The sequence below is a fragment of the Saccostrea cucullata genome, unplaced genomic scaffold (genome assembly GCF_032062105.1).
Source record: "Saccostrea cucullata isolate Sc308-1 unplaced genomic scaffold, CSIRO_AGI_Scuc_v1 ctg7280, whole genome shotgun sequence".
NCBI lineage: Eukaryota > Metazoa > Mollusca > Bivalvia > Ostreida > Ostreidae > Saccostrea > Saccostrea cuccullata.
Genome location: NW_026937520.1, coordinates 34862 through 60000, shown reverse-complemented (window position 1 = coordinate 60000; position 25139 = coordinate 34862). Strand labels below are relative to the sequence as shown.

Below are 25139 nucleotides of genomic sequence, written 5' to 3'. Positions count from 1 at the left end.
AAATATTCAAAAATATAAATTATTAATTATGTAAGACCCCTAACTCTTTGGTAAGTGGCTATACATCCCTCTCGCCCACCTAATTTTACTCCTGTAAGATTAATCATGAAACTATGTGGTGAGATGAAAAGAAAAATATGTTGGAAAAAATTAAATTTTGCAGACTAGCAGACCCTACACGATGAAAAATAAAAAAAAAAGTTAAAAACAATACATTTGTACATCTAAGTATATGGACATAAGAATGGTCTATTAATTATATATGATGATAAAAATTGAAGAAGCAAAAAGTTCACATAGAAAGTCATTCACATAATGTTCATGGAAACAGCTCTTGATAATTAACCGAATTAGTTTGATTGTTCTCACTTTTAACATACACGCTCACTAATTCTTTTCTGCAACAGTCATCATATTTAGAATTGATTTTCGGCATGGGATATGTCTTTTTGGCATGTATTTAAAGACACGGAATCTTGTGCACACGAATTACATATAACTTCACCAATAGAATAGGATTACATTTAGAACACAGGGTTTTCGTCGTTTTTATCACACGGAACTGGAAACACTACGTCTATATTCTGTTGCTCTGCAAGGTCAGCTGGGATGAAAGAATGTTGGTTCCTTGGTCTTCATCAAGTAACGGTCAGTTAGGAATCTGGAAAGTTCTTTTAATTGGTACATGATTGAAATGGTGATGATTTTGCTATATCTAGGATGGAATCTTATGATACAATTAATGGTTAACAAGTACAATCACAATCCAAAAAGTACACAACAGCAATAACTATGCAAATGACACCATATACTTTCCTACGCATGTAACTAAATGATAAAGAGAAAGTAAGTATGACAACAGAAGTACTGATGTATTGTACTGTTCACCAGCAGTTTAAGGAACAAGTCCGGCTAGCACATAATTCACAAGTACACGACATACATCAAACACAACTGAGCCTAAAATATTCTTAAACATTTTAAAGCGCTATACATTCATCTTGCCTAAAGAACCTATGTAGTTAATGCATTGAACTGGAATAGCATTAGGTAGCAAAATTCACCGATAAAGATGGCAATAAACCTAAACCCAGTACATTATATATGCACTATACTTAACTATTGAAATGTTCCTGCAACTACAAGAATGAATGAATAGTAATTAACTGTATAAATTATGAAATAAAGCACGAACCCTAATTAGATTTTGAAAACTGGAGAGCAATAAGAGCTAAATTAAGAAATTTGTTTGGAGATGCTGGCCAGCTTTATTCCCAAACTAGCACTATGGAACAGCTATTATTCCTCTCTAGTGATGTGTCGAAACCAAATCTTGAACCAAATAATAACTTAATAAATCTATCTTTAAATTTAATAAAAGTTTAATAAAAGTAAAATGCAAAAAAAAAAAATATATTAATTTGGTATAAGAGAGATTGCATGTGTGGTAGTATGTTTTTGGTGTAGAAGACTGCATTTCAGAGTGTGAACTGATTGTGACTGTCTTGTGAAACCTTGTTTTATGCTTGATAATTATCCTCACACACTTTTAAAACATGATTTCGTTGTTGTGAAATGTAATTTAGAAATTGGGATACTCTCATTAATGGGATGCCATGTTCCATTCTGCTCCAAATGGCTGGCCTATTGTTTCTGAAGTTTACTCTAAACATCCATCTTCCATTTACATTTTTACGAATTTCAGAGATGTGCGATACATTTTGGTAAATAAAGTTATTTCTGTTTAGTCTTCCATTATCCAGTTCTTCTAACAAATTATCCAAGTTTCTCTCATTTTCCAAAAGGATAAGACGTGATATTCCTGGTCCTGTGTCATGAATATGAACCCAATGCTTGTCTCCATTTCTGTTACCACATAGAATTTCCACTTCTTCGTCCAATATTCTTGCATCTAGAATTTTGTCAGCTTGTTTGTATTCATAACCATCTGCATTTATATGCACATTACGCACAGCATTTTTCTTTTCAGGAGGGCAAAATCGACATATTGCCACATTGTGGGGTTGTCTTGGAATACCATCAGTTTGTTGTTTTTGAGTGTTATAATTATGAGTAGAATTGGTCATAGCATTAATGTTGTTAGTTCTTGTACTGCAAGCACAATGTTGACATGAGGACAGATTTCTAGAAGACTGTTCTGTGTTGATGTGGATCGTTGACCTGCTTGTTGATCAGGAAGAGCTTTTGCTGTGTTTGGTTTGAAATATTTCAGTTGATTTTGTTTCTTTTTCTTCTTTCCTAACATTGTTTTCTCCATATGGAATGTGTTTCTTAAGTTTGATGGGACATATTCAGATTTTCGCCACTGCGCACCCTTTTTGTTATGGTAATTTACTTTGTACCAGGTAATACCATTTTGTCGCTTGGCTTCTAAAATAGTCTTAATGGTTTTGTCTGGTGCAGGAGGCTGCTCTGGGGTTTTAGTGTTTTTCTGCATCTGTTTGTCATGGTAAGTTTGGCCTGGGAGTACACCTGGTTGAACTTGTATCTGGACATGTGGTGTTGGATGGTTTGGTTGTTGGTCATCAGTGGAGGAAACATCAGAGTCTTCATCGGATTCAGAATCTTCACCATAATTTGGTCAATCATCTGGATAATCTTGCTGCATTTACAAGGTTTTTAATTGGTTTATCATCTAAACATTTTGCAAGTTTGCAAGTGTGGTTTGGCCCTTTTCTGAGAATGTAGTATGGTCCAAACCAATGACAATACAGTTTAGGTGGGATCCCAGTTGGAACTTTTGGCATGTAAAGCATGACTTTGTCTCCTGGCTTATATTTTGGCATTTGAGCTTTCTTGTCATGCTGTGTTTTGTACTTTTCCTGGTGTCTTTGGATATTTTCAGTTGCGATTCTTTTTGCTACCTTGAGATTTTCTATGATCTTGTTGACATGATTTTGATGGTCCCTAGACATGTTTTCTTTAGGAATCAAAGCTGTGTCAATGGGCAATCTCATTTCTCTGCCAAACAGAAGATAGTATGTAGAATGTCCTGTGGATTGTGTTGCAGGTGTCATTCTGTAGGCCATCATAATGGAAGGGAGGATTTCATGCCAGTTTTCATATTTTCCATCAGTGTATGCTCTAAGTGATTGCAGTATGAAGCTATTCCTTCTTTCACAGGCTGCATTGGTCTGGGGGTGATACAACGTAGTGTTCTTTTTAGTAATTTGGAAAAGTTCACACAGAGCAGCAATAAGTTTTGATAGAAATGCTTGTCCACGGTCTGTGACTATTGTGCGTGGTGCTCCATATCTTGTGAAGATTTCTCTGAACAGAATGCTGGCAATTTCATTACTGGTTTCTGTATACATTGGGAAAGCTTCACACCATTTTGAGAAACTGTCTACTACTAAGAGAATATAATTGTATTTCTGTTTTGAAGAAGATGACTTTTGGATAGGTCCTAGAATGTCAATGTGAATTCGGCTGAAGACGTCTTCTATTGGCATGGGTTGGAGTGGTGCTGGTCTGGCATGGGTATCTCTTTTAGACCTCTGGCATCTTTCACAAGTGGTAGTGTATTCTACTACATCAGTATACATTCTTGTCCAGTAGTATTTGAGACGCAGAGCTTCAAAGGTTCTTTCATAGCCTTGATGACCACCTCCAGCTAAGGAATCATGGTATGACTTGAGGAGATCATCTCTTAAGCAGCGGGGCATAGCAAGTTGCTTGATTATTCTTTGATGTCTTGGTACACCACGGTTTCTGTCTTGGTACAAATGATAGAGTATGCCATCCACCAATTCAAATGAATAACTTTGTAACCACTCGTCTTGCTGATCCAGCATCCTCAGGTACTTGCTTTGTAGATTTATACAGGTAGATTTCCTCAAAATCTGGGCAGTTTTGCTGTAAACCTTTTAGTTCAGGATTGATACGTACTTCTGTCGGAGGTGTTTGGTTGCAATCAACTGGTGCCACTGGTTGAATGATGCAAAGCCTTTCATTTTCATATTTATATGTAAAAGTTACTCCAAGCAGCTTGTTTTGATCATCTACTGTCACAGGATTAAGGCTGTTTAATACATCACTCTCTGATAGTGATGCTGTATTTTGATAAGTGATGTCATAATCTCTTCTGGACAACCCATCTGCATTTTGATTTGTTTTCCCAGACTTATGAATAATTTCAAAATTGAAACCTTGAAGTAAAAGTGACCATCTTCCTAATCGTCCACTCATGTTTTTAATGTTGTCCAACCATTTCAACGCAATGTTGTCTGTGTAGACAAGGAATTTAGAGTTTGCAATGTAAGGCTTGAATTGTTTGATGGCTTCAACAAGACTGAGACCTTCTTTTTCTGTGATGTGCCATTTCTTTTCTTCCTTATGCAATTGTCTTCCTCCATAGGCTATAGCATGTTCTCGTCCACTGTCATCCTTTTGTCCTAAAACAAACCCAATCGCTTAATCTGATGCATCCGTGGAGATGATGAAGGGTTTCTTGAAGTTGGGATACCTCAGAATTGGTGCTGACATTAGTCTCTGCTTTAGAGTTATGAAGGCAGTTTCCTGCTCTGGTCCCCAAGAGAACTTTATATCCTTGGACAGGAGTCGGGTTAGTGGGGAGGCAATTTTGGCATAACCTTCGATGAACTTTCTATAGTAGTTGCATACTCCTAAGAATGACTTAACTTGTTTTGATGATTTTGGGGTAGGGAAGGAGTCAATGGCTTTAGTTTTTTCTGGATCAACGTATATACCATCCTTGGAAATGATGTGGCCTAGATATTTTACTTGTTTGCAGGCAAATTTGCATTTTGATGGCTGTAGAGATAGTTTGGCTTGTCGGAGTCGAGCGAATACAGCATTTAAGTCTTCAAGATGTTGCGGAAATGACTTTGAGAAAATGATGACATCATCTATGTAAACCAAAGCTGTGCTCCATAGAAGATTCTGAAGAACTTTTGTCATAAGTGCCTGGAAAGAAATTGGGCTGTTCATCAAACCAAATGGCAGTCTTTTGAATTGGTATACACCTTGATGTGTGATAAAGGCTGACTTTGGTTTTGAGCACTCTGCTAAGGGAATTTGGTAGAATCCACTGGCTAAATCGATCACTGAAAAGATTTGGGCACTTGCTTCTCCTAAAGTGTCGATCACATCTTCGAATCGAGGAAGGGGAAAGGACATGGATTCCGTGCACTTGTTAAGCTTCCTGTAATCGATTGCCATTGTGACCGACGCTCGGGGAGGGTAGGGGTCCACTTGGAATAAGTAGTGCACCCTATTGCACACACGTGCACACCTGACCTCAACACTGGGTCACGCAGTAACCAATAGACATGGTTACTGTCCTTGACATGGATTTGTCAAGGAATAAGACATAAGATAAAATGTCTTTACAGTCTTTATTAAAGGAGTAATTTGTACATTATTTACAATCCAAGACTGGGTCTGTCAGCTGCTTGCTCTCGCCCTAGCTTCTAACTCTCTTACTGCTAAACCACTACTGCTGAGATTATCTCTTGTTCTGTTTGACAAAATTATAATCTTAGCCGTAAGGTACATTGAGTGATTATTTGATTTACTCAAGATTCTTTGACATCTTTACAATAGATTTTTATATGACCAGGTAAAGTGTGAATTACTATGACACCTATACTGTCTTCAGGGTCACAAAAGATAATTGCACAGGGGATTAACTAAATTGACTTCCAAGACTAGATAACAATGTACTAGATGTAGTATATACAAGCCATCTGCTTAACTTAAAAACTTTAACGAAATTTGTATCAATTAAATGCTACAATGAATAAAATAGAAAACTGTAGTTTAAATAGAAATCTAAATATTGTAATATTCAAAAATATAAATTATGTAAGACCCCTAACTCTTTGGTTAGTGGCTATAATTTTCAGCTTCTTTTCTGAAACCACTGAACCAATTTCAACCAAAGATCTGGGTATGGAATGTATAACGAGGCGGCCCTGTCTCTAAATCTGGTTGAAGTTTTTTACAAACATGCCCACGATGTGTCCTTTCAAAATCATTTTATTTTTTGGAATTATCTCTTACCGTTTTTCCGCCAGAGGTTTGGGAAAATGGTGCATTTTTTTCAATAATTACAACTTTTGATGTAACGATGTTATCACGACGTTACTGATTTTAACGTTACGTTAAATGAAATCTGTAAATCCTCTTAACTGAGAACTATTTACTTAATCCTGCAAATATTCAAGTAAACCATTTTGAACTATCTTTCAATTTATCATTCACTGTTGATAGTTTGAAATAGTTTAATAATTTTAGAAATATATATTTTTTTAACAAACTATTGTACCAAACACGCTTTTAGTATACGAAACTTTATTCATCCAGATGAAATGAGGTGAGTACTTAAAAAATTGAACGTATAGTTTTTGAAGTTGGAATTTTTTTTTGGCAATGAAAAAGTTATCAACAGAACTCCCCCTTTCATTCCAACAAATGACGGCGCTATAAATGTTGGGTCTTTTTATGAACATATTAATTACTCCCTATTTCGGGGTTATATGATATGCCTCTTTCAATTTTCTTTGATTTTAGATTTTTTACCCTCGCTTGAAAAGTGGGAGGGTATACAGTGATCGGGTTGTCCTTCCGTCTGTTACGCTTTGGGGGTACCTCTCTTTTATGTTTTGCCGTTGAGTTTTGCCAAAACGTGTCGGATCAAAAAGTAAAATAAAAGGTGCACAATAGCAATATGTTATTAAGATTCTGTGAAAGTTTCATTGAATTTCATTTAGTGGTATAATAGGATATGTGGATAAGAGACAGGTACCCTTAAAGCGTAACAGACAGACAGACGGGTGGACATATCGATTACTATAACCCTCCTGATTTTCAAGCGAGTTAAAAACATCTTTCTGGGAAGGGATCCCAGAATGTAGTAGTACAATGTAGTAGTACTGTCTTACAGGCATGGTTTTCTAAACTTGTAGAAATAAATATTATACTACATGTACATTGAAATGTTATGTGTATGATTTATATACTGTAAAACGAGAAAATTTGGCACATATGTATTTTAGCGCATACGCAAGTGGGAATGCATTGGCGCAAATAAATTTTAGTGCTTGCACTTGTCAGTAAAATATATAACTGTGATTTTTTTTTATCCACACCCCTATTTGCCTTTTTGGTTAGTCAAGCACGGAAACACATTAGCACCCCCGCATATCAGTAAACATTCGTTATGTGTTGCTAACATGTGGACGATGTACAATGTTAAAATTTATTTTATTTCTATTTTCAAATAAAAGAAATGGAGTATTTACTCATTTAAATCACATTAAAACAATGCATGCATCGACAGAAAATTACTTAGATAAAACGGTAATCCTAATCAGGTATTGTCTGCAAGCTCAATCGCCATGCTTGATTGCATTGTTTACCTCGAGGCGATAGATGATTGACACGCCGAGAAGCCAAACTTTGAAGGTGCTAATGATAATAATTGGGTAACAACTACCGGGGTAAAAATAGTTTAATTAAATTATAATTTGGCAGAACTTTCTGTCTTCCGAACATGTGCAGTGCTAGTGTGTATATAAAATCCAATGACCCTTCGACATTACGTAATCGCACGTTCCGGTTTACATGTACTTATGTAAAAGCTTTGAACACACACAAAAAAATGATATTTGAAATCCTTTAGCGCACAATAAATTTTAGCGCTCAGGGGCTTTTGCGCCAAAGGTGCTAAAATTAGTAGTGCGCCAAATATTCTCGTTTTACAGTAGTTTATCCACGTCAGCTATGGAAGTCTGTGCGTTTTGTTTTCTGTGCAATGCGCAGTCACTTGCATTGATGTCGGCTGTAAACGATCGACCAACGGTCAAAGTCGAGAGGAGATCAACAGAAAATAGGAAAGGACTGTCTCTAGTTTGAAATTAAATTCTTGATATAAACTTGTTCATTGGTAGTCATCATTGTACATCTTGATAATCAGTAACCCCCCCTCCCCCCACTTCTATATACTTTTCTATTTAAATTAAGCAAAATACAAATGATTGAAATGCAGAATAGCAAAACACTTAATCTAAAAATACCAAAACTTAGTTCAAGTCCCTTTTCTTATTTAAACTTTTTATAAGCTACATATTGAGACACTTTTGCAGTTACATGTACATGTATGTTATTAATATACGAAAACTAATGTTATTTTGTGTCATGTGGCCACCGTCACTACGGCGAGCATTTTTTTTTTTACAGAGTTATGCCTAGGTCACATTTAAGCCGATGGTCGAGCGACCAAATTTTTCTGGTATCGTCGGCCGAAAAATATGATCGACCGACATTTGTATCGGGCGAAGCGGAGCAGTCACATTAATTCCTAGGTACACCGATGATTTCAAAAGTTTGAATATTTTTTTTGTCGGCGTATTGTCGTAAACAAATCCGCAGACAATCGGCAGTTTTACCGCCCAGTTGTTAATGCATGCATGCTTTTACAAACCGTATTCCAATTCGAACACGTTGCTTTGCTTAAGTTACAATCATGGGTCCAGTGAAAGGAAGTCCCAAAAAAAAGAAAAACAGTGAGGATACACATACATTATCCCACGAGCAGCGGTTACTCGCGGAACTCGCGGATATTTATCGAACGCGTATAATACTTGGTTTACAGTATTTGTCAAATTTCGCTGGTAAATGGATTATTAAACAAATAAAATAAAAAGACATTATTTCTATATTTATTACTGCATTTTTTTTATTAAATTATCTGATGATTTCAATATACACATATGTATACAAGCAGTAAACAATCAATTTCTGTTATCAATTGCAGCGTCTTGCCAAGTTACAGCCCCAACTGGGCTGGAGTAGTAGTGTTTCAGGTATGTTCGTACTTTATGTCCCTCTCTTGTTGCACGGGGTGCACGAGCAGCGAGTTCTACATCAGCTAGAACTCTGTTGTCTCTCCATAAACCTGGAATGACGTTACCTTGTTCATCTTCTTCGTCCAAATCTTGATTTTGTAGTTGGGGATACCTAACTCTCATGATGTTATGCAGCACTAAACAGGCCTTTACGATGCAACGAACAGTCAAGTGCTGGGTCTGAAGCGTAGTCAGGAGGCAGCGCCAGCGACAGGCCAGGATACCAAATGCGTTCTCAACTACTCGGCGAGCTCGCGAAAGTCTATAATTAAATATCCTCTCCTCATAGGTCAAGGCTTGCTGAGAAAAAGGGGTCTGCATCCAGTTACAATGGGGAAATGCATTGTCTCCAATTAAAAAGTACGGTACAGGGTGGTCATCGTTAGGCAAAGGCGAAGCATCTGGTAGTCCTAGGCGGCCTTCACGCAGATCTGACTCTAGGGAAGACTCATTAAAGACACCGGCATCTGAGTTTGATCCAGGCGCACCAATGCTAGCCCATAGGAACTTGTAGTCAGCGTCTACAACAGCAAGGAGGACGACAGAATAGAATCCTTTGTAGTTATTATCGGTCGCAGCAGCGGCCGATCTATTTGTGGTTGTGTTAGAAAGTGCACATGGGGAAATGAGACGTTATTATTTATCAGTTCAGTAAAATATTTCTTAAATGATAACAAGTTTAAACTCACGAGTAAAATATTTTTAAAACTTGCCTTAAACTTAAGTATTGATTTTTCTTATTATGTTTCAATTTCATTATCAATTCTCATCAGATAATTGATTGTTTATGATTATATAAAAAGAGTTAACAATAAATACTCCCCAGCCTCGGAGTGTGTAAGCTATGAAAGGAAATCGTCATGATTTTCCGGATAATAATGACGTGCCCAAAGTGCATGGTAAATAAAAATTGAAAAGTTTTTCAACTAGTAAAAATTGTTTTGAATATGCTCTACGGCTGCAAATGACAAAAAGATAATTTTCTACATTTTGCACAACGGCTTGCAGCATAGCCTACTCTGCAGAAACAATGGGCATTATCTTGTGACCAAAATCCAGGGTGTCAGCACGTGGTTTATTTTGAGAGGCCTACATCTTCATTTTGATGACAATAAATTCTTATCATTGACATTTTTTTTACATCGATGAATCTTATTATGAGCAAATGCTGTACATGTCTATTTATTTATTTATTTTTTTAGCTCATTCAAGTGCTTTTGATGATCACAATCTGTCCGTTGTCTGTCGTCGTCGTCGTTGTCGTTGTTGTCGTCGTTGTCGTCGTCGTCGTCGTAAACTAATTTTCATCTTCTTCTCAAGAACCACTGGGCCAATTTCAACCAAACTTGGCACAAAGTACACTTGGGTAAAGGGGATCTGAAATGAAGGGCCACACCCTTTTCCAAGGGGAGATCATGAATTTGTTAAAAATTAATGGCATTTTTAAAAAATCTATTCTCACCTTTGGGCCAGGATAAACTCCTTGGAAGCGTAGATATTTGCATGGAAGGGTGGGGCGCTTTTTACATAGGAATATATTGGAAAAATCTTTAAAAATCTTCTTCTTGGGCCAGGATGTGGAATCATCCTGAGGTTGTAGATTCAAGTTTGTTCAAATCATGACCCCCGGGGCAAGGGCGGGGCCAAAATTTGATGCTTTAAAAATCTTCTTCTCCAGAACCATGGGCAATTTTAATCTTGTAGAACATTGTCCATGACCCCCGGGGCAAGGGTGGGGCCACTTTTACATAGGTATATAGGCTTTAAAAATCTTCTTCTCAAGAACCACTGATAGTGGAATCATATGTGCTTTGCCATCAAGGGTGGCACCACATGCATGGTGAAAGTTCCATCGGGAACCAAACTTCATAGAAAAATCTTTACTTCTTCTCCAGAACCACTGGGCCAGGAAAGATGAAACTCATGTGGAATCATCCTGAGGTAGTGTAAATTCAAGTTTGTTCAAATCTGGTGTGTTTGGTATTGCTAAAACCTCCGATGCAAACTCATCTACCAAAGCCTTACAAACCTACAAAACAAAATATATAATCTGGCAAATGAACTTGAAGGAAAATGAAAAAGTAATACAATTGTTTTAGAATTATATTGATTATTTCAAAATATAATCATACCTCGGGTACAAAAAGAGATATTGTTTTTCCTAGCCGATGTGCTCATGGGCCACACGAAAAGTCTGAAATTCCAACTGCAGCATAACTGATGCATCCAGAACATTGTCCCTGACTTTGGTGGCTGCTTGAAAAGGGGGTGAGTGTTATGGCTAATCTTGTGTTTGGTATTGCTAAAACCGGGCCTTCAAACCTAGTGGAAGGAAAATGAAAAAGTGTTTTAGAATTAGATTATTTCAAAATATAATCATACCTCGGGTACCACACGAAAGTTTCCAATTTGTTATCCTTTATCTGGGTTCTAGTGGTTGCCTTTGCCACTTTTTGTAATCCTTGGGGAGACTCTATGGAGAAGCTCCACAAACATATTAAACGACATCCTCAAAAATTGCTTAAAATCTTCATGCGCCTCATTCATTAGCTCATGCATTAGTTTTTCGTATTGCCCAAATATTGGGCGCCTCTGAATCCAGGGTCTTACCCAATATGAACGTCGATTTCTTCTCCCTCGGGCATCTTCCTCTACAAGATTCAGCAGGGCCAGAAGCAGTAGATTTTGTCTTATGTGCATCATCAGAAGCCTCAAACGCAATTGCTGAATAATCATTTGCAACCAAGTTACCATCGCTTCAACTTTTGATAAAAAAAAAAAGTTTGCAGCATGACGTCGTCCGCTTGGCCGTTGCTTTTCGACCGATAGGCGGTAGATGCTAAAAGTAATCAGTATAAGGTCCGCTGTCCATCAGGCGATTTATCAAAATTGCCGGATAAACCAGTCGACCCTCGGTCGATTTCGGGTCTTCCATCGGTGCCCCTCGGACAACAAATTTAGAAAAACCCAAAACCTAAATGTCGAGCGACCGACGACAGACATAAAAACTGTCTAGCGGTGGTCGGACGATGATCGAGGGTTGCTCGAAGGACTTCTCAACGACTGTTTGAACCATAGAAATCGGCCACCGACGCAGAAAAAATTATAACTTGGCCCGATGGACAAAAAGTTAGTCGGCCGATGAAAAAAGAGGTCAAAATCGAGCCAGACAACGGCCGATTAGCTGACGATTGTCGCTCGAAGAATCCCATTTTTGCCTAAAAACCGGCCGATGGTCGTTTTTGGAAATGTGACTGGGGTTTTAGGTTTGTCATTCCAGGATTACCATTAGAAAGCGAGATTGGGTTTCTAACAAAATAAGTTTTTTTTCTTGAAAGTTGTTTTTATGAAAAATTCTTTTAAAATATACCTCACAAACAGCTGACATGACGTATTACGTCATTTACGTGACTATACATCTACTGAGACAAAAACTGCTAAAACATAAACATTTTTAATATTGATTATGCTTTACAATACCTCCTAAATGTAAATGTTTATAGATATTTAAAAGATTTCAGTGACAATAATAATTTCAATTCCAATCCTGTCACACTTCCTTTGGAAACACTAACTTTCTGGGGCCTTCGCAATGTTTTACGTCATTTGTTCTTCAAATACTTTTCATATTTTTGCGGAACGAATCATCATCACAGACGGAAGTTAACATCTTTAAAATTTAGATCTGATGTGTACCACCATTTTCACTACGGTGATATGGACTGGACACCCCTCCCCACCTTCCCAGACCTTATGAATGTCATTTGTATCAATATTTATATCCTATGACATAATTAATGTATTATTTGATGGGCAATCTTGTTGAAATTCTTTTAAATCCCAACAATGTTTTGTCTGATACATTCGTTTTAACACAGATAATTTTAAAAAGCAATTTAGTGTCTTTTAAATGACTTAATTAATTTCTGAAAAAGTCCTAATCGAACTAGACACATCAATTGTATGCAGCGGAAGGGGAAAAGCATGTCTCTTGTCAAAAAATTATGCAATTGTTTTTTTTTTTTTTAAATATACAGCAGATTCATATATGTTAAAATTGCCTTCACTTGTCTGTGTAAAGAAAAATGTTAATTGCTATTGGGAACTGTTAATCTTTATTCATACACAAATAAATAGTTGATTGCATCATGTTTCTTTTTAAAATTACATAGAAATTGCCGAAAACACACACAACTGTAGCCATACAAAATTTGTCAAAATAATATTATATCATTATCTAAACTCCTTATAGATTACATTTGCGGATTCAGGAATTTAATAACGGGGGAGGGGGTGGTACATCGTCGCAAACCACGGTCAAAATGTACGATCCTCTCCCATTGTAGGAGAGAGCTATATGCGGAAAGTGGACCGTGGCTTGAGACGATGGGGTGGTATAGAGGACAGGGTGTCTGGAGCTGCGTTGAAGCCCCATGGGGGTTGGGAGCACATTCCTGGTAGGGTCCGGGGAACGAACATCTGCTATAATATGTGCCCCCCTCCTTTGATTTAGAAAACCAATCGTCACCTTGCAGGAATTTTAAAATACATTGCCATGGCGGTAAAATAGTATTTCGGAATATCTCATACCATACGTGTAGATCTACTGATAAGTTTGTGTTTAATGCTAGTAACAAAAAAATAATTAATTACATGCTTAAGCTTGTTTTACAAAATCAAACGGTGGATTTGGGGGGGCTCGACGCAACGGCCCTGGATCCGCCTTTGAATTGAATGTTTAATTTAAACCTGTCTTGAAAGCACTGATGTCAACATTCAGCATGATAAATATATAATCTAAATCATACTTTAGAAAAGCTGCATGATAATTTTCAATAAAACGTTAAAAAAATCTTTTCTTGAACATAAATTCAATATCAAGTCCAATATGAAGGAGACGCTCATTTTAATAAGAGGTACATGTATAAATGTAAACTTATGTCGTTTGACTGTTTTTCACTGCATATATTGATTGAAAATTTATCATATTATTATGTTATAATTATGGAAGACTGAAGAACTTGGTTATTCAACATATGCCGGCTCATTGTGACGTCATGTTTTTAATGTTTTGTGTCATTGATTTCCATGCAATGTCCCCTGATAAATTTTACGAAGAAGAAGTTTATGTGGTTTTCATAACATTCAGATACAGATTTAAACAATAAATTTCTGTAAAAGTATAGATTAGATAATAACACATTCAGATTCAGACTTCAACATTTAATTTCTTTAAAAGTATAGATTTTAATGAGGAGGAAAAGTCACATCTATAAAAAAATGAAGTATTTTCAACTACAGTTTTTCTTAAAAACGAACGTGGCCGCACTTTTGTACAGTTAATTTTTCTCTTGCATATTAGTTACCAAGGTATACTTGTTCTTTCTGCAAAGTTTCGCATATGTACTCGGATGCGAAGGGAACCTCGGGTGGGGGGTGCCCCGTACCCAAGTACCTGTGACTTAGTAACCGACAAATCAGAATCAATGGAACCTGGTCATCTGAATATACTAGTTCACAACACTTGCTTTTGATCATTTGCAGGAGTAAGAGTATCATTATACCCCATGCAACAGGGTGCATGAGGTATAATGTTTTTGACCCGTCCGTCAGAGTGTCAGTCAGTCCGTCAGTCCTTTTTTTTTGTCAGCGCAACTCCTCATAAATCTTTGCACAGAATTTCGTCAAACTTTGCAGATATTTAGGACACAGTGTGTAGATGTGCATATTACCAGGAAATTCCAATTCCTTAATTTTTCCCGGGAATTTTGGCACTTTTCAACTTAGATTTTTGGCCATACCTTAAATATAGAGATGAGCAGTTTGTCAGCACAACTCCTTTTAAACCACTGCACAGAATTTCATCAAACTTTGCAGATATTTAGGACACAATGTTTAGATGTGCATATTACCTGGAAATTCTCAGATTCCTTTATTTTTGGGGGGTATTTTGGCACTTTTCAACTTAGATTTTTGGGGATATCTTGAATATAGCGATGAACAGTTTGTCAATGCAACTCCTCATAAACTGCTGCACAGAATTTCATCAAATTTTGCAGATATTTAGGACACAATGTGTAGATGTGCATATTACAGGGAAATTCTCAGATTCCTTTATTTTTCGGGGATTCTCAGCACTTTGAGTTTTGGGAGTGTGGGGTATGTGAGCTTGCTCACTTTTTCTTCATCTTAGTTTGTATTTATGCATGCAAAGTCGGTATTCTGTGTAACGTATGTTGTATATATATTTGCAGCCCTCAGTCGTCCAATTGTGTATGTAGATCAACTTCCAGAGAAAAACGGTTTTAACATATCATGGAGTTCTGTCAGTCCAGTCAACACTGTGAATATGAAAATATCAGGTATTCAATCTGTCAATTTTAAAACAATTATATTTCATCAAGAGCCTTTATATATATTGTATACAAGTGAAGCTAAGGAAGTATATTTCATTCAAATTTCAATATACATGTACCAAAGATATTTTTCAACAGCAGTGATCTAAAAATCTGTATAATGTATAAAGCCAGGATCATATAGCCAAAGGTGATTTCTCATCATAGTAAAATAGATATAGAATTCCAGGGTCATCAAGCCAAGGGTGTTTTACCCTAGAACATCCACCATTCACCCCCAGGGTGAAAACAAAAAATTAGAAACTTTATAGTCCTCTACTTTTGCGAATGCAAGGGGATATTGAATCTCATTTAATACAATAAGCCAGTGTTGTCAAATCGGTTGAAAATCAGAATCGATTAATCGGTAGCATCGGTTGACCCTAACCAACTGATCATCGGCCAATAATCGAATCGGTAACCCTTTGCATTAAATAGGCATTAGATTTCATAAGATTTAGAATTTTATTTTTAAATAATGTAAGTAAAGGTGCATTGTAAAAATTGAAATGCTAAAAACAGCATATATGCAGTTTGATTAACAATTTCAGTAATACAGATTTTTGCATGATTAGGAATTACTTGGCCTGGGAAAAGTAAGCTTTGACAGATCAGGTTTTACATGATCATCTAAAGTGTACATTATGTATATGGAATTAATTTTTTAAGCTGTTATAAGACATTTAATATTGCAAATCCTTGAGTTCCGTATGAAATGACAGGTGTCCGTGAATTTCCCCAAATACTGAAAACTAATATATTTCATTTATACAAGTAGTTTAGTTTCTTCAGTTTAGAAATACACATATCATTATCTTATGATTTATTTTAAACAGATTTTAAGTACATGTAGTTTAAAATAGTAAAGGACAACTCTTGAAAGATATATAATTTGATAACAAGAGCCTGTTCTTGAAATAAAAGTGAGAAAACTGTAAAAAGATATGTGCTGAAATATACCGATTAATCGATTGTTAAAATCTCCAATCGATTGTCTAAAATCGACAGCCTTTCCAACCGATCATCGATTATAAATCGATCATCGTGACAACACTACAATAAACAATGGTTTTATGTCTGTCGCAAAAATTTTAACCATGGTTATAACTTTTGAATGAGAATTGATAAGGCTTTCATATTTCCTATGTACATTACCTGTGACAAGACCTTTTCAAACTTACCATGAATTTTTACCCCTTGACCTTTAAGTTTGACCTACTTTTTAAGAATTTTAACATAACTTTAAATTGGACATAACTTTTCAAGAGAAAAGATAGGGCTTACATTTAAATTACAAATGTGTATTACCTTTGACAAAACCTGCTCATTTGAGCCAAAGGCCCAAGGGAGCTTTTCTGATCAAAATTTATCCATTGTCGTTATTGTCATTGGCGTTGTCTTAAACTTTTCACAATTTCATCTTCTTCTTTAGAACTACTGGGCCAATTTCAATCAAACTTGACCTCCAAAATTAAGGTGCCAGCTGGCTGGCTCCTGATAAAAAAAAAACAGTAACCATTGAATGCAAATTTTTAGTTGCCAGGTAAATTTTTCTTTAATACCAATCTAAATTGACGAAATCATTGGGTCATTTAGTCCCAGGAAGGGGAGGGGGTCTTTTGCAATCATAACAATTCAAAAAAAAATAGAAATAATGTATAGTTTCGGAATTTGATGATCTCCGACTTAATTTCAACTGGTTGCCAGTATGGCGACTTACAGAGAATTTTTAGGTGCTATGGAGACAAAATTAGTAGCCAGAAAAGGTCCTTTGTAGATACAAGTTTGTCCAAATCATGACCCCCCAGGGGTAGGGTGGGGTGGCCCAGGGCCACAATGGACAATCAATTTTACTGGTTCATAGGAATACGGGAAAAATCTTCAAAAATCATTTTCTCAAGAACAGCAAACCTATGATTGGCCATATCTATGTGGAAGCATCCTCAGGTGTTGTAGATTCAAATTTGTTCAAATCAATGACCACAGGGGTAGGGTGGGTCCACAATGGAAGATCAAAGATATACATGGAGTATGTAGGAAAAATCTTTCAAACATTTGAATTTAAAAAATATTAGACAAGTTTAGATGGATTAGACAGCACTGTTACAGTGCAAAATGTAACAACAATGTGAAATGTAATAAAGTGGGATTATTACATTTTGCATTATTTGATTTTGCATCAAGATCAGCACAAAATGTAATAATGCAAAATCTAATAACCTAATTTTTGGATTATTGCAATTTGCATCGAAATGTAACATGCATTATTTTATTTTTGCATTGAAGACAATGTAATATGTAATAAAACAGTATGATCTAAAACAAATATAAAAAAATTTTTGAATGCATTTAGCACAAACAATAAATTAATCAAAATATATACAGACCCTAAACCGTGCTACTACACCTCAGAAACAAACCGTACCGTTCCGTGCAGAAAGCGTACCATACCGTCCACAAAGCGAACCGTTCCGTGCACAAAGCATACCGTACCGTCCACAAAGCGTACCGTTCCGTGCAAGAAACAAACCGTACCGTTCTTTGGTTAATTATGCAAACCACGCCCCCAAAGATTTTTGAATCGTATAATGACCAAATAAGTCATTTTGGTTTATTTCTCGCTACGGCGCCTGTGAAAGGAGGACGGAGGCTCTGTCTGCCTGTTCGAAACACCATTATCAAGTATCATGCGTCTGGATCTTCAACTGTAAAAATAAGGAAACTACTCGAAGCAAACTACAACTGCAAAACAACTAGACAGAGTGTGAGACGATTCCTTATTTGCTATAAATTAAATCAACCGGTTGTGTTTGTGGTCAAAGGTACAGTACAGGCCACGAGTTTTTCCCGCAAAAGACGTACGGGGCACTGTGGACCTCGAACAATGTCGGCATCTTTGAAGTCTTTCGTTTTCATACTATAAGTTTTAGCAAATTAAATCAATTTCCTTTTGAAATATTAGCTGTATTTAAATATTCGTAATTTAACAATACAGATATTTAAACTAATATTATAAGATGCCCGAAAATTCAATATAATTGTGCTCGTGCCCAGGGAAAAAAAAACCGCCTTAAATGTGCACATGTACATTAATTCATGTTTCATAATCCTATAATTGTATTTGACATAAAAAAAAGTTCAATAGACTATAATACCACTAAGATAGAACACGCTTTCATGAATTAATTCCCTGGTTGTCTCTACTTTTGATTTTAATTCTGCTCATTTGAATTATTAATTTAAATCTTATCGGATACAAGATCGTTTTTGTTGTAAGTATGCATTCATATGTACATGTAGGACATATCACATGCGTGATTTTACTAATGAATTATTTTGTAAGAATTTTAAAACATATATAAACTGTCAAATTTAAAAAAGATCCGTATTAGACTCTCACATTAATTCTGTTAAGATTCTTACTATTAGGCGAATCATTGGAGCAGTTGTACTTGCACTGAAAATCTGTAATCATGTAAAATATGGCTTAAAATATTACATGTGGTCATGAAGAATTCTACTGAACAGACAGAGATAATAATCTTACTAATAAAACTGTGACGAACTTCACGCTGCATACAAAAATCACCAGCCGAATTTCTTGCAAATAAAGTGTGCAAACTGCAGTATAAATCTTACTTCATTCTGAAATACATCTTACGAAAAATAAAAAAAAAAAAAACAGTTTGCGAAAAAAATGAAGATATTATAAGGTTTGTTACACTGTACACCCATCCCCTTTTCTAGAAAGCAATACGAATTAGCTGGTTATAAGTTCTTTAAAAGTCTGCAAAATGGTACGTTGTTATAAATAAAAAATCATAATCTACAGGAAACATTTTTTGTACATCTGTAAAAAAAAATTATTTACTAAATAAAATGAAATAAAAAAAATATATCAATCCTCTTTCAAGCCATATTATGTTTGTTAACCCCCCCCCCCCTCTAGAAGGCGATACTTATGCAACATCATGTGACTTTAAATTGTGCTTTTGTTAAATATAAAAAAGAAAAAAAAATAATAGGGATACATGCTTATTTATTTTTGTCTGAAAAGGGATAATTTAGGAAGTAATGAAATTGTAATCAGTGTTGTGGTGAAACCTGGAAGATGAGTTTGCTGGATGTCTTTTGAGTGATTTAATACACTTGATGTGGTCAGAACTAAATAATTCGAAAGGTGTGTTAAACACAGCCCCCCCGCCTCTCCGGTTGTGACCCAATATTTTTTTTTAGACAGGTGTGAAGTATGAACTGACCAAAAGAATGTTTCAGTTCACAGGAGAAATTCTTCCTGCGTAAACAGACTTTCAGGGTCACCTAGCGTCATGCCATTTTGATTGACAGGTGATGCACGAGGATTTCATGTGGCAGCATGCATGTACAGAGAACGGATTATTCATTGCACAATAGTTGTAAATGGGTTGATTAAATAGCATCATAGACTGATTAATTGTGACTTTGGCGATGTAAATAAAATGAAGAATGAGAATAAATACAAGTTTTGTTTTTTTTTACAGATAATGTACATGTATTAAGGGTTTGCATCTCTCTCTATCCTCTCTCTCTCTCTCTCTCTCTCTCTCTCTCTCTATCTCTCTCACGACATTGTTTTTACAGACTTTACAAGAATAGAATAACTTAATAAGATAAAGAAAAACTTCTAAAGATAATTACTTAATACACTGAAAGGATTATTGAAAACATAAATACTTGTCTGTGAAAAGAATGTTTTTTGTTACGAGAAAGAGCTTCGGAAGTTATTGTATTAATTTCGTGTGTCTGCTGCTGATTTTTGTATTTATTTATTTACTGATATTTCTCTTCTGAGGCAAACGTTTCAGCGATAGATCTACAATTAAAAAAAAACAATTTACATATCTAATTACTAGGAATAAAATGAAGCAGGAATAGTCATATTTATTTCTATAGATCAATCAATTAAAAATAGTTTTCATATGAGCATAGCGTTATATGTATAGAACAAGTATATACCCAGTATATATTAATTCCTTTTAATTATGTTACAACTTTATTTTATAGTGAAAAAATATTTCATTTAACTTTTTTTTTTCCTTTTTCAAATGAAGGGTCAGCATACGTAAAAATTAAATACGGAAATATTTACGAATTCCATATATATTAATACATATCTATACATAATGCCAAAGACATTGGTGGGATGATGTTTTTTCTTCCTTTCATTTTTTTTTTTCATTTTTCCTCCATCACCGCTGTAGTGTAAAATGTTAAAATGAAACCGAGAAATTGATTTCTTAATAGCTGAAATATAATTATATACATGCATTAAGTACGTCAAAAGTCATTTAAAATGAATAATTTTTTAGCAGCCAATCAAGAATTAAAGCTAACAGGCTCCGCCCACTTCATTTGCATACCGTTTCTCAAAGCGTACCGTTCACAAAACGAACCGTTCCGTGCAAGAAACGAAACGTACCATCCACAAAGTGTACCGTTCCGTGCACAAGCGAACCGTTCCGTGCACAAAGCTTACCGTACCGTTCTCAAAACGAACCGTTCTGTTCACAAAGCGTACCGTTCCGTGCACAAAGCGTACCGAACCATACCGTTCAAGTGGTGTAGTAGCACGGTTTAGGGTCTGTACATGTTACCAATGTTGGAACCACTAATTTCAAAATATTGAGAATTATGACAATGAGACCAAATTTATGGCTTATACAGACATTGAAGACAATGTAATATGTAATAAAACAGTATGATCTAAAACAAATATAAAAAAAAATTTTGAATGCATTTAGCACAAACAATAAATTAATCAAAATATATACATGTTACCAATGTTGGAACCACTAATTTCAAAATATTGAGAATTATGACAATGAGACCAAATTTATGGCTTATACAGACATAACTAAATCTAAATGTTTCTTTCTACCCCCGCTTCAAAGGAGAGCAGGGTATGTACTGTTTTACCCTTGTGTGTCTGTCCATCTGTGTAGCTGTCTGTCCGTCTGTCACAAATTTTCGTCGCAGTGTTCTCAGCCAGCAACTACTCATCGCAGATGCTTTAAATTTTAACACAATCTTCCTAAGGCATGCCACATGTTGGGATACATTTTTAGCTCACCTGAGCTGAAAGCTCAAGTGAGCTTTTCTGATCACATTTTGTCTGTAGTCCGTCTGTCTGTAAACTTTTCACATTTTTGACTTCTTCTCAAGAACCACTGGGCCAATTTTAACGAAACTCGCCACAAAGCATCCTTGGGTAATGCGGATTCAAGTTTCTTCAAATGAAGGGCCAAGCCCTCTTTCAAGGGGAGATAATTATGAATTAATGAAAAATTAATGGTATCCTTTAAAAATCTTCTTCTCCAGAACCACTTGGCCAGGAAAGATGAAACTCATGTGGAAGCATCCTCAGGTAGTATAGATTCAAATTTGTTCAAATCATGACCCCGGGGATAGGGCGGGGCCACAATGACCAACCAAAGTATTACATAGAAATATATAGGAAAATTCTTTAAAAATCTTCTTCTCAAGAATAGCAAAGCCATAATTGATCATATTTATATGGAAGCATCCTCAGGTAGTGTAGATTCAAGTTTGTTCAAATCATGACCCCTGGGGGTAGGGCGGGGCCACAATGGTGTCCGTCTGTCTGTAAACTTTTCACATTTTCATCTTCTTCTCAAGAACTACTGGGCCAATTTCAACCAAACTTGCAACAAAGTATCCTTAGGTGAAGGGGATTCAAGTTTTTTTTTTTCAAATGAAGGGCCATACCCTCTTCCAAGGGGAGATAATAATGAATTAGTGAAAAGTTAATGGCATTTTTAAAAAATCTTCTTCTCAAGAACCACTGGGCCAGGAAAGATGAAACTCATGTGGAATCATCCTCAGGTAGTGTAGATTTAAGTTTATTCAAATCATGACCCTTGGGGTTGGGTGGGGCCACAATGGCCGACCAAAGTTTTACATAGAGATATATAAGAAAATTCTTTAAAAATCTTCTTCTCAAGAATAACAAAGCCATTATTGATCATATTTATATGGAAGCATCATCAGGTAGTGTAGATTCAAATTTGTTCAAATCATGACCCCCGGGGGTAGGGCAGGGCCACAATGACCGACCAAAATTTTACATAGAAATATATAGGAAAATTCTTTAAAATTCTTCTTCTCAAGAATAACAAAGCCTTGATTGCTCATATTTATATGGAAGCATCCTCAGGTAGTGTAGATTCAAGTTTGTTCAAATTATGACCCCCGGGGGTTGGGTGGGGCCACAATGGCCGACCAAAGTTCTACATAAAAATATATAGGAAAATTCTTTAAAAATCTTCTTCTCAAGAATAACAAAGCCATGATTGCTCATATTTATTTGGAAGCATCCTCAGGTATTGTAGATTTAAGTTTGTTCAAATCATACCCTCTCCCCTTTAAGGAATGGTTGGGACTCTTTTTTGGTTTAAACTTTTCAATAATTAACTAATTTCTGCTTTTTTTCTGGCCACAGTGCTCAGGTGAGTGATGTGGCCCGTGGGCCTCTTGTTTTTTTTTAACTCTGACTTTTATCTAATGCATTGTACTTAATTACATGTAATAAAACATTCATTTAATTTTGATTGACATTTTTTTAAATAAATCAGTCTCAATAAATTTCTAACCAATAACATTTTTTAGCTCTACTGGTCAGAGACCAGAAGAGCTTATGCGATAGTAATGCGTCTGGCATCCGTCTGTCTATCCCTCTGTCTGTCTGTCCATCTGTCTGTAAACAATTTTCAAAATGCTACTCCTCCTACAGTTTTGGTCTGATTTCAATATAACTTGGCACACAAGTAGACTACACTAAGATACATAATTCTCTTTATCGGTTTTGGATTTCGATAAACGGTCTTGCCATGGTAACTAAAAATAGAAATTTCTGTGAAATTTCTTTCAAAATGGTACTCCTCTTACAGTTTTGGTCTGATTTCAATATAACTTGGCAAACAAGTAGACTACACTAAGATACATAATTCTGTATATTGGATATTGATTTCGATAAACGGTGTTGCCGTGGTTACTAAAAATAGAAATTTCTGTGAAATTGTTTCAAAATGCTACTCCTACTACAGTTTCGGTCTGATTTCAATATAACTTAGCACACAAGTAGACTACACTAAGATACATAATTCTGTTTATTGGTTTTTGATTTCGATGAACGGTGTTGCCGTGGTTACTAAAAATAGAAATTTCTGTAAAATTGTTTCAAAATGCTTCTCCTCCTACAGTTTTGGACTGATTTCAATATAACTTGGCACACAAGTAGACTACACTAAGAAAATTAAGAGACTTTATCAAGGATCATTTCTATTTATTGCTGTTGTGAAGTTTCAATTCCCAACTGCTTAAGTACTTTTCTCTTCCTTTGCTATAAGTACAAACCAGTAGAGCTTCAGTCTCGACAGAGACTTCTGGTGATTACCAAAGATTGACCATATGTCCATTCAAAGCTTTTGATATGCATGTTCAGCATATGTACATCGGTTACCAAATTAGAAGTGCATGTGTTTGCATGTGTCTAGCAAGGAGGGGCAGGAATGGGATGTGATGTTTACTTTGTATGTTGATCATTGTATAAATATGGACATGCAGAAACATCCATTTTATTATTGGAGAGAAAGAAAAAGAGAGAAAATTTTGTTTTTGCTTGTCTGCAATGCACATGATTCATACAGCAAAACCATTTAGTACGAACACAGACATATGCGAATTTACAGATATAGCGAAGTCATCTTGGATCTCGAGCTATATAAATTTAATGAATTTAATGAATTTCTTATACAATTATAACGAATTACGGATATTAGCGAAGTAATTTGACACACACAGGTCCCTTGAATTCTTTAAAAGTTTTGCTATATGGAACAGTATGGAATCATAATTGTCAATAAACCTATTTACACCTGCCAGTACAAATGAATAGTTTTTTTTCTAGATTTGTTGCATTTGTCTTTCAAACTGCAAAAATACACTGTTCAATAAAATTATCCCCCCCCCCCCTCCAACAACAACCCAGCCCCCGCTAGCATTTACAACATCTATACTTTAAATATTAAGCTCATTTTGATATGTGGGTTGATCCAAAAGTTCCTGGAATTTCTTTCTAAAATTTCATCATGCATACATGCCAACTTTCCCGATTTAGGCGGGATTCTCCTGATTTTACCCTTTTATCCCGCCTTCCCGATCGGGAGAGAAAAATTGACCTAATTTCCCAATTTGTAAAAATTCACCCAAAATTTCCGATTTTATAAGTTTCCCTATACCGCTAATTTTGTCAATTGGGATAACAATATCAGACTTGTTTATTCAATGCACACAGATAAGTTTCATTGTTTATTTAGGTGTTAACATGGTTAATTAGCCACAGGAAATCACTTCACGCTTGAACGCACGGAGTCGTCCAGGTGTAGGTAGCTTATAGCATGGGGCAATTAATTAGGGGATTATCTTTTCAGTTTTAAGGGGTATGCAAGGTGAAACACATAGATTAAAGGGATAATTGTTTGTCATTTTATTGAAAACATAAATTAAAGACAACTAAATAATAACCAAACCATAAAATCGGAATCCAAGGAGATCGTTATTTGAAAACGAAAGTAGAAAACTACAAAGCATAGCTGCTGACTTTATCTACCTATAATGAAAAAATATTGTAAAGTTTGCCAGTTAAAATAATATGAAAAAAATCCTGGTGAAACAATAAAGTATATGTCAATTAGAATTTCTTTTCCCTCCCTTCTCCCAAAAGTAATTATAATATTTTATGCATGACTAAGAAATACCCACATAGCACCATCAAGCCTGCCAAAGTTCAAGACTG

The 25139-nt window shown here is 35.7% G+C and overlaps 1 protein-coding gene across 1 annotated transcript in view; it reads left to right on the top strand.

Annotated features, from left to right (window-relative positions):
• Window positions 1-25139, top strand: part of LOC134248325 (neuroglian-like) — a 63225-nt gene that overhangs the window by 17748 nt on the left and 20338 nt on the right. The window contains exon 3 of the mRNA XM_062730735.1: window positions 15146-15253. Coding sequence (XP_062586719.1) covers window positions 15146-15253 — 108 coding nt within the window. The remainder of the gene's footprint in view (window positions 1-15145; window positions 15254-25139) is intronic.